At 40.4% G+C, this 10840-nt stretch overlaps 1 protein-coding gene across 1 annotated transcript; it reads right to left on the reverse strand.

Moving 5' to 3' along the window:
- Positions 1-231: 231 nt before the first annotated feature.
- Positions 232-10199, reverse strand: LOC105396593. The gene is made up of 12 exons (XM_048630707.1): positions 9986-10199; positions 9173-9295; positions 8896-8995; positions 8651-8748; positions 7730-7869; positions 6893-7067; positions 6104-6286; positions 5707-5857; positions 5266-5437; positions 1961-2084; positions 1404-1573; positions 232-608 (listed from the first exon to the last, which is right to left on the reverse strand). The coding sequence occupies exons 1-12, from the start codon at positions 10073-10075 to the stop codon at positions 419-421; spliced, it is 1716 nt and encodes a 571-aa protein (XP_048486664.1). The 5' UTR covers positions 10076-10199; the 3' UTR covers positions 232-418.
- Positions 10200-10840: the final 641 nt, after the last annotated feature.

A 10840-nucleotide genomic window follows, 5' to 3' on the forward strand; every position in this document is an offset into this window, starting at 1 on the left:
CTAAAATGTGAAATGAAACGGGCTCTAGAAAATAAAAAAATTGAAATAATTTGAAAAAAATTCGTGTTTTTGTAGATGGATGTTTGTTACTCTGTCACGGAAAAGCGGCTGGACCATTTTTCATTATATGTATATGGCATGTAGGAAGCTGACGCCGAGTCTTTTACTCACCGGAATTTCTCCGAGCTTTCAGTGCGAAGCGAAGCTCGCGAAAGAAAAAAGCTACAATAATACAATACAATTGATTGCTTTATTGAAAAAAAAACACACACACAAAATATCACATTATAAAGCAACAGTCAGCTCAATAGGCGGCCTTATCGCTAAAAGCGATCTCTTCCGGGCGGCAAAATTAAAGAATTTATGGAATAAATGAGAAAGGCGCACACAAAAGTTAGGTTAGGATCTTGCCGCCATTTTACACATATCGTCTCCCAAGCACGGCCCGGGACCTTGGCTGTTTGCAGTCAGCCAGTGCGTGCACCCGGTCTGTCCTCAAGTACGCGGCCTCCTGCTGCAGTGAGTGCAGCGCTGCCAGCGCTTGCTGCCTGTTGAACGGCGTCTCTAGCGCTTCAGTCACGCGCGAGATCCAGCGCTCTTCGATGCAGCTGGAAAAGATGCAGTGCTGTAAATAGCTGGTTTGACTTTGACTGGTTAGAGAGAGGGTGGAAGCGTTATCTTCCATTGGTTAATAGCGCAAATTTCTAAATATGGTGGCTATATTTCGATTACGCCTAGTAAACGGGTTATCTCTGAGGCGTAGGGGTTTGTTTTATTTGATGTCTTATTGGGGTCTGTTTTAATGATGTCAAAACCGGTAATGATAAAAGGGATATACGTTATCAACATAATTCTATCTAAAAGTTGCAGTGGCAATCATTGCCCACATGGACAAATAGACATGGGCCTCTCCCTGTAGCGCTACACCACTCTATCCTAGTCCTTCCGAATCTTTTCGTCAACTGACATAGCAATCCTACTGTTACTTCAGCTTGCAGCTTTGAGAGCTTGCAGTATTTCTTTCTGCCCCAATTTTGCCATACTCGGTTAAATTATAACGATTTTAATTCATCAATTATAAAGGGTGACTTGCATAACAAAGTTAATGAAAATTAAATAGTTTGTCTCTTGCTCTGACAGTATAATGTCAGAGCAAGAGGTCATAGATTTAATTTTGATTAACTTTGTTGTGCAAGACGCCCTAAGTCATCTCCATATATTGAATTCTTGACAGATGTGTCAACAACTAATCCCTTGTTATGATCTCACAGAGTATGGTGAAACTGGGGCTTAGTATGTTTAGCGTTTGGTGAAATTCCACCTAGATTAACGTCAGTCGCTAACAGTCGATTATCAAGGCCTCAACGCGACCCAACTAGTTATTATTCCGTGGCTCTACTAACACAGGGCAGGGGTCAGCGGGCGCATACAGCCGCAGCGGCATCGCGGTCCACGGCCGCGGCGGGTGCACGTGCACGGCGCACTTCCTCAGCTGGAGTAGGGGCTCCCTGAGCTGGAGTAGGGGCTCCGCGGGCAGCCTGTGCTGGCGCTCCTTTGCGGATGTCGAGCGCTCCTGGGAAAGGAAGGTGAGGTGCAAGAGGGTGGTGTGCAAGAAACATTGTGTTCAGAACTGAACCATAGACAAGTAATTATGTAATTAGTACTCGCAACACCGTATAAAAAATTGCCATGGTTTATACGGTCATATTTCGCACTTATTTTGACTTTCGCCTAGTTCGGAATATTTTCCTGAATTTTGTACGGCCCTGAAGTCTGTCAGAGGTCTTTGGGCAGCTTGAAAACCACTGACAGTCGAGTTGACCACTAGTAACTCTCTCAGCACAAGCTTGGGGTCCACCAATCCCCACTGGGCCAGCTTGGTGGGCTAGGCTTAAAAACCCTTCCATGGAAGGTACTGGGGTCTAGACGCGTATACCAGATCTCAAATGATAATGCTAACATAAAAGTGCACATCTTCCACCATCTCCTGGATCCTGGCGGTGATGAGTTCCACCGCGTGCGCCCAGCGCCAGCGCGGGAGGGCCCCGAGCGGCTGCTGCGGGGCGGGCGGGCATTTCAGCTGGCTGGGGGCGGGGAGAGAGGTTATACACGGTGCTGCAAAACTGGTATACTAGGCCGAAAGGGGGTGACTCAGCTGAATGACGCCGGCCAATATATTAACAAGAAACGTAAATATTCTGATAATATTAAATATTTGAGGAAATAGAGCGGTGGTATAGCTCAGTCGGATACGCGCCCGCCTCTGTTGACATGTACCAATGAATTCTTTGAATAATTTAAGTACAATGTACACCATCGTTCTTACATACATACATACATACATACATCCATCCTGACGTCCCTCAGCAGGGACAAAGGGCTTTGAGAAGATTTCTCCATCTGACTCGATCTTGGGCAGCGGCTGCGAGATCCTCCCACTCCATCCTCATAACCTTTGCCTCACTCTCCACAGAACGTCGCCAGGTTGTTTTTGGGCGGCCTCTTTTACGGCTTCCAGGTGGCTGCCAGGTGAGTATGCGCTTCGAAGGAGTTTCTCCAGGTCTTCTAAGGGTATGCCCCAGCCACCTCCATTTTCTAATGAGGATTTCTTGGTCGATAGGTTTCTGCTTGGTCAGTCTCCACAGTTCCGCGTTCGAAATGGTTCGTGGCCAGTAAATCCGCAGGATTCGCCTTAAGCATTTGTTGACAAATACTTGTAGCTTGCTGGATAGGTCTTTCCGAACGAACCATGTCTCGCAACCGTATAACAGGACTGACTTCACGTTAGACTCGAAAATCCTCACTTTTGTTCGCCGGGTGATGACGCTGGAGCTCCACACTGGTTTCAACTGGGCAAACGCGCCTCTTGCCTTGTTCAGACGACTCTCTATGTCCAAGTCTGTCCCACCTGTTGGATCTCTTACGGTGAAGGAAAACATCGTGAGGAAACCTGCATATCTAGATTTAGCACATCTAGGTATATGTGAACCCACCAACCCGCAGTGGACCAGCGTTGTGGGAAATGGGCGATTTTTTGTCGGCATTTTGTAAGTGGAACTTATTACTTATTCAATGAGTGTATAAGTGAAGAGTGTTACGGTACTCCTAGAAATACGCAATAACGTTAGCGACTTGAATTTAATCTCTTTCTTACAGTGTTAATGAAAATGAATTGCTCTAATAGATTTTAATACGCCTTGTTCTATTGCAAAGTTAGCGTATAGTTCGCATTCTGTCTACATAAAAATTATCAAATGGTCATTATCGACTTATCGAGGCTATGAAAAGCTTATGCATATTTGATATTAAATGAGCCATAAAAATGGAAACGTAGTATAATATATTATGTATAAATGACGTAACATATTTTGTACAAGATGTTTCAAGTACAGTCAGCCGAAAGACATGCTAAATCCCAGTTTCTACGATGTAAGTATACTAAGTACCCAATGAAAATTCAGCCAAGTTTTTAAGTACAGTACTTATTATTTTTTTTTAATTTTTATGTTTTTTAGATAGAGTAGATTCATACCTACATAATGCTCACGAATGTGATCCCGAAGGTGTAGTCAGAGGTGACTCCTAAGCAAGCCACCCGCAATTCGCTGTACAAATAAAGAGTAATTGTAACTGTAATAACAGTTTCCGAAACGCACCGTAAATCAGAAAAGCAGTAACTGTAAATTGCACATAGCGGTGGAACCCTACAGTCCCGGAGATCCATCACGACCAGTCAGTATGTTTCGGCTGTAGGTCATTAGTATACATTAAACTCGCGTTAACCCTCCTTGACCAGTTGGTCGATAGTGTAGTGATGGGAACGGTGGGCTGAGGAGTGGTGGGTCAGCGAATGACCTGGACGAAAGATATAGATGGATAGAATACTCATTATTTGTACACCAAAAAGAAAAATAAAATTAACAAGTTCCAACTTAATTAGGGTACAAAAGGCGGTCTTATCACTTAAAAAGATCTTTGCCCGAAATTTTTAAGACGTATTATAAAGATATACGGCTACCCTATACAATGAATCAGTACGTATTTGTCAGATGGCTTTATAACAAAAAAAGTTAATACTTAACATTATTAAAGGTGGAAGCTACAAACTAATTTCAACTGTATTTACCTATAAGCTCTATATTCTATTCTATGTATTACTTCAATGACCTAACCGACTCAGCTTTGGATGAACCGGCTCTTTTCAACTCAGAAATCTGCTCTACACCTAGTGATGTGTAAATTATGGTAGCTGTCCAACTATATTTAAAAGCTAATTTGTATCCTCTATATCACAGATTTGAGATTAATTTATTAATGGGTTGTTTCCTTAGGGGTAAGTGAGTGATGATGTTTTGTTGAGTTTACAATTAATGGTACGATTGTGCAAGTGTTTAATTAAGGGTTTTTTTCCACTATAAGGCACTATATCTATATTCGACTACCTATATTCTACTCTATTCTATTCTCTGTGGGGGTGTAAGTACTCGTACCTGTGCCTGTATATCTGTCGCAGGCATCTGGTTGAATCACTAGCCCGCCATTGGATGGCGCTACTCAATTGTATCACTAGGCCGAACGTTGATTGTACAAGCGTCACAAAACGTCCAACTAGTTAGCTGACTTAAAAACAGTCAGGTGGTGAATAAAACAAATATGACGTCTAATAGCTAACAGCTGACACAAAAAGCACCTATATTGTTAGTTTTTTGCAAATAAATTAGCTTTAAAGTGCGTTATTTGTGTTAAAATTGTGTGACAACATGGATTTACCTATTATTACGCCGCGGGCGGATAGTTTCAAAGAAAAAATTGTGGCGAAACTGGATAATTATGAACATCAATATGAAGGTACGTTTATTGTTATTGTTTAGTTAATTTGTGAGATAAGAGCTTTGTAACACAGTATTTTTGTTGACTCTTGTCTGGTCATGTTCACCCTAACAAGACATTCAAAAGTTGCCATATCCCATTCAACGACTTGGCTGAATGACGTTCAGTCAAGACGTCGAACGTTACAATCAACGATTTGACGAGTTGTCCTTTAGTCATACAACTGAATAGCGCCATCCAATGAACGGGCTAGTGGTTCAATAAAAAAGGAGATTAAACCAGATGCCTGCGACATTATCTATACTATACAATACACATAGGTATATTTAGTTTAGTTTTCAGGAAACTAGGAAAAGCCTATAGCTACTTATTTGTTAAGTATGCAATCCCATGACTTAAAATGTTTTAGATGTCAAAATCATAAAGAAAACATACTTGAAAATGGTGTAAATTTTCTCAACAGTGTCTGCAATGACTGTGCCCTGCATTTCGTTCTTGGCTCTCAAATCCTGAGTGACTTGCATTTGTTTCTCTAATTCATTCTTCAACTCCGCAATTTTGGATTTTCTTTTTGCCTCCATCATTTTGTTTTGGTCGCGCCTGTCTCCTGTAATTCATACAAAAATATAGAATTTCATGATATTGTATGTAACTGTAACGTCGTATTTTGTATCGAGCCGTGCAGTCTCAATGTCAGTCAGATCAATATAAGCTATCATTGCTATAAACGAGCGGAGGTAGTACGGTTATATTAGTCTCTTCAGATTAACTTTCAAATCTTTGACTCTAAAATGGAAAAAAAAACCACCTACTGAAAATAACCTTTACTATTATGGGTACCATAGGGGTACCTATACATTCTGATGCTTTACGAACCAACATCTGTTTTCAAAGCCTTCAGGTTTCGCGCCAGAACCACACACTCGGCGCAGACGTCTGTAAGCAGTTTGTAGACCGAAAAGTTTTTCTGCTCCTGTTTCTTGAATGATTGCACTATGGTCTCTACATCATACTCTCCAGTGTAGCTCTGTAACATACAGGGTGGATTTTTTTCAGTCGTATACCTATTGGCAGGTGATTATACCCGAAATGCTGAGATACTTTCAGTATGCCATTTAAAGTCGTGGTAAAATACAGCTGTGTTAAATAATTATGTCAGATTAGAAACATATTTCCTAAACCAATTTATTTTAGGAAGCGTATTTTGCGGAACGTTATTATTCATGTCCTTTTCTTTTCTTGTATTACAATCAAAAGTAACCCCATTTCTTACGTAAACATCTTCAAGAATCTTCTCCAGGTGATCAATTTCCTTCTTAACGGCTTCTTCTTCTTTCTCCTTCTGTAATATTTCTCTCTGCTCCACTTTCTTGTTGACTCTCATAACTCCTTTCTTGGCTAAGAAATGGTATATCTTTGTCTCACCGTCTAAAAGCTTCTGTAGGTCTCGCATTTCCTGAAAGTGAGAAATAGTCATTAGTCTCTTTACTGAAATGGCGGCTATCTCTAAATCCTCTGACAAAGAATGTTATCATCAGTCCGCACCTCGGGGACTTAAAAATGTCTTCTGTGCATTGGTAATACGTGATTTCTATATACATATTTGTTTCACATAAAAAGTCCCATAACCATACTGCATTTAAAATAGCTTAATTGGACTACATAAATGAAACAAAGTGTACTGTCCTCAGCACTGAGCTGGTGCCTTTTTGACGCTCAGGACCCCAATTCTAGTCCACTAGTCTTTAATGTCTACTGTCAGTGACGCGACGTAACACCTTGTAAATAGTAACTATTTTGCAATGAATTCTAACACTAGACATTAAAGACTATGGGCCGACAATTGGGGTCCTGGATAGCAACCTGTTGTGTTATTGTTTGTTTTGTATTATTATCTGTTAGTGGTTTGTTTTTTTTTGTTTTGTACCTTTTTTTCTTATGTACCTGTATTATCATGTATCCCCTGTCACTGTGCCAACTAAATGTTCCTTCCTTTCTCCTGTACCTGTATATGTATCCCCTGTCACTGTGCCAACTAAATGTTCCCTCCTTTCTTCTGTACCTGAATATGTATCCCCTGGTCCATCCTCCCCTTCTCCTGTACAGACCGCAGCTTGGTAACCCACTCGTCGCGCTGATCGTACGCTACGCTGGACGACTCCAGCAGGTCGGTGAGGAACTTCTTGCCCTGGCCCAGGGCTGAGAGCATCTTCGACCAGGATGCGGTGAAGAGGGCTCTGAGGGTGGTATTGGGGGTGTATGGGTGTGTTGCAAAAAGGGTATACTAAGTCCAAAGGTGGTGGTGGTGGTGGTGGTGGAAAGGTACCCTTTTTGCAACACCATGTATATTTATATTCTATTACTTATAAACTTAATACTTATCAATGATTGAAGGCTAATTTTCCGTAGATGGAAAAGTTTATAGTTAAAATAGTTATAAATCGTCATGGGTCAAACATTATGTAGCTGGGAAGACCTGTTGAAAGTGGCATAGATGAAAGGTTCGGTAGAAAAAGTCCATTAAAGTTTCTGTTGAGAAAACGGATAGAAATGAAACGAAATGTCGACGAGCCGTCTGATAGCGAATTAGCCGTAGCAGAACGGTTTTGAGGGATAGTTAAGGGTAGTTTGTGTTTTTCGTATGTATGGCTAGTGATCAAACAACAGCGATTACAACACTGATTAACAATACACAACTACTGATAAAAAAATACGAGCTCTGCAATATTGAATTACATTTAACCGTGCAGCATCAGAAGAACGTAAATATTTTGATTAAAGTCAAGAAACGCTCAAAATTGCAACTTAAACTTCTACATTCTACTGAAGTATTGGGAGGTACGTTCTAAAAATTACTTAAATTAGAATGAGGATGGAGAGGTCGTTTTGTTTAACTGACCTGTCTTTCAGCATGTGCTCGATCTGGTCCCTGATCTTCTGGTTCTGCAGCTGTATGCTGTTGTACCTTCTCGTGGCAGATTCGAGAACGTTCTCGGTGGCCGCCAGCCGCTTCTCGCTCAGTCTGCGACGGTCTTCCAACTGTTGGATACAACATAAGAGATCAGACCCCTTAGCATGATTATTCGATGAATTTTGTAGGGAAATTTTAGTTCTGCTTCCGACCGCTAGGGGCGCTGTTCACGTTCACGATGAAAATTCATGCTAGAGGGTCAGTATCATTCTCAGGATTACTTACATAATTCTCATCTCCAACCGCATCTTTGTCATCCTTAGCGTCCATGTAGGTAATCATCAGCTTCAGATTCGTGCTAACAAAGGTAAGCGTAAACCTATCGGTACGTACGTAGGTATGGGTGCTTACATAGAGAATCGGGTTCCCTTTCTCTACCTGTACCGGTAACCTGACTATGCGAAAGCGCTCACTCACGGAGGATTCCCCGGATTTTTAAATGTCACGAGCGATTTCGCATAATCAGGTTACCGGTTCAGGTAGATACAGGGAACCCGATTCTTTATGTAAGCACCCTAACAGACCAAACCGACTTTCATAAATGAATGGAGCAACGGCGTCGGCAATGCCGATGAAGTGGACGCACTAGTGTGAATTTCTGTACAAAAAATACTAAATGCGATGCATCGGTTGCGTACAATGCCAAAAGGTGGACGCTTACCTTAAGACACCATTTATACAACAGCGTGTATTATAATTTAAAAACTATACAGGGTGTTGCAAAAAGGGTATACTAAGCCGAAACCAGCATGTGCAGCATGTTATATCTAAGCCCGAAGCTGAAATCAGAAATTATACCCTTAGACTTAGTATACCCTTTTTGCCACACCCTGTATAGAGCTTAGTTACCTCTCCGGTGGACACAGTGACAGCTTTGCGTAGTTGCAGCATGTTATTGTTATTAGTCAGCAGAAGACCCTCTAATTCGTCTATTAAGTTTACTCCCCCTGAAATAAATGATGAAACGTATAAGTTTTATAAAGTCGTCTGTGGAAAACTACAAAAAATAATATATGTATGTGGTGAAAAGGGATCCTAGCTCAGCATAAGCTAAGGAACGCAATACCTTGGTCGTTTAGTTGAACATATTTTACCTCGACTATCACTGACGGTCTTTTCTCTGAGAAGTAGTGAGTTGAGCAAGTTTTTCTTCATTTTATTATCGTTCTTTCTGTTAGCTCCGGATTTGGCTATCTGTTAATATAATAAAATATTGAAAACTTACATACTTAACTTAACATCAGGAAGCCGGTGTAAAAATATTCCCATAGGAATCTTGCTGTATTCCCTTCTCCAATATAAAATAAACATAATTAGGTACACATTTTACAATAAAGTCCTTAGAGTGAAAGAGACAGCGATAGGGGGTACCTTCAAGTCGGTAAGCAGATGTATGTATTCTTTCTTCAGCCTTCGCAGGAGACGGTCGTTTCGTCGCAGCGTCGGGTGCACTCCCAGCGTCCTATTCGCTCTATCTGCTTGTATTATGCGAAACTAAAAAATACAGTTATTATTTATACGTTGTTTGATTAACGATATAACTATGTACGAACAATACGGTGGGTCACAATACAAAAACAAAAAAAAAACTGTCCGTATATATTTTCAAACCGTTTTAAATTCAACCTAATGACCAACGTTATACCAAATACCAATGAATAGAGTTACAAACCTTCTAACCGAACTAGGTAATATAAGTATGAGCTGAGTGATAGAAGTGGGGTGTTAATTGTAGAGACGTTTCTATTGCACTGATACTCCATTTAGTTTGCATTAAAATATCACAGCCCAACCAATATGTAGATTTATTGTCATCGTCATAACAAATTGGTAATTTACGGTCATTCATAATTTTATTATTCATAACTGGTGTGCCATATTGATATGTTCATACTTCATACACTTCCCTTAGGAAATGCTTCATTTTAGGAATGACAGAAGATGGCAAATTTTGTATACGGATTATTTATCCACAAAGCTTTCAAAGAGAGAAAAACTGCAGGCATTTTCAGTCGGTACAGTCAGCAAAAAGAGTATATTATGTATCACGTGATCAGTTTATATGTACAGCTAAACACGGGTGGCTCGTTTGCGAGTCACCTCTGACTACCCCTTCTTTTGGCCCACCTTGTATGTAGCTATCTGCGATGTTTTGGGTAAGAGATAGTTAAAATTTAATCTTACTTGTCTCTGTAACCTGAGGTGCTCATCCTCTTTCTTCCTAAGTACTTCCATATCATTCGCAGTAGGAGTCATTGGTGTAGTCGAAACCATCTGTACGATAATATTTCTGAAAAGTTTGTGTAAAATACTACTTATTTTAAATAATAGGTAAGTAAAATGAAATTTTAATGTTTCGTGAATTATTGCTAAGTCTTGGCCAACTAGACTACACTATACCTAGATTAAATAGAATTTTGATTTTCTTATGGATACTAACATTTATTATACGGAAAAGATCGGGAATAGAATACTTAGGAATAAATTAGAGTGAAACCTTTTTGGTGTATCAAATGTAGTGTTTTTTCAAACATAATTCCATTTTCGAATTTTAAAAAAAGTAAAAAATAAAAGAGTATTGACCATTTGAATTTGACAAGTCGGTGTAAAAAATGGAGCTTACGCGGGAACATTTCCGTGCAATAATTTTTCACAACTTTCGTCGAGGTTTATCTCAAGAACAATGTCTCGCCGAGCTTGTTTCTATTTATAAACTTGAAGCACCAAGTAAAACGACTATATATCGTTGGTATTCTGAGTTTCGCCGTGGACGTTCCTCTCTTACCACAGTCCCTTCTACTGGTCGGCCAAAAGCAGCGGTAACACAAGATAACATCGATGCTGTACGCCAGTTAATAAAAGAAGATAGACATGTGACATACGAGCAGATTCGGGCTTCTCTCAGCATTGGTATGACAGCCATTCAAACCATTTTACATGAAGAACTGGGTGTCAAGAAGTTAGTTTCGCGCTGGGTGCCCCACCGTTTGACCGAGGAACAAAAGTCGGCTCGTGTTAATTGGTGTCGATCTGCTCTGC

This window comes from Plutella xylostella, chromosome 26 (genome assembly GCF_932276165.1).
Source record: "Plutella xylostella chromosome 26, ilPluXylo3.1, whole genome shotgun sequence".
NCBI classification, from domain to species: domain Eukaryota; kingdom Metazoa; phylum Arthropoda; class Insecta; order Lepidoptera; family Plutellidae; genus Plutella; species Plutella xylostella.

Excerpts from the sequence above, each read along its gene's own strand:
- LOC105396593 (XM_048630707.1), bottom strand. The coding sequence starts at position 10,075 with ATGGTTTCGACTACACCAATGACTCCTACTGCGAATGATATGGAAGTA. Across the intron at positions 8,996-9,172 it reads ATCTGCTTACCGACTTGAAG|ATAGCCAAATCCGGAGCTAA; the intron begins GTACCCCCTATC and ends TTATATTAACAG. Across the intron at positions 5,858-6,103 it reads AGATTCTTGAAGATGTTTAC|AGCTACACTGGAGAGTATGA; the intron begins GTAAGAAATGGG and ends TGTATGTTACAG.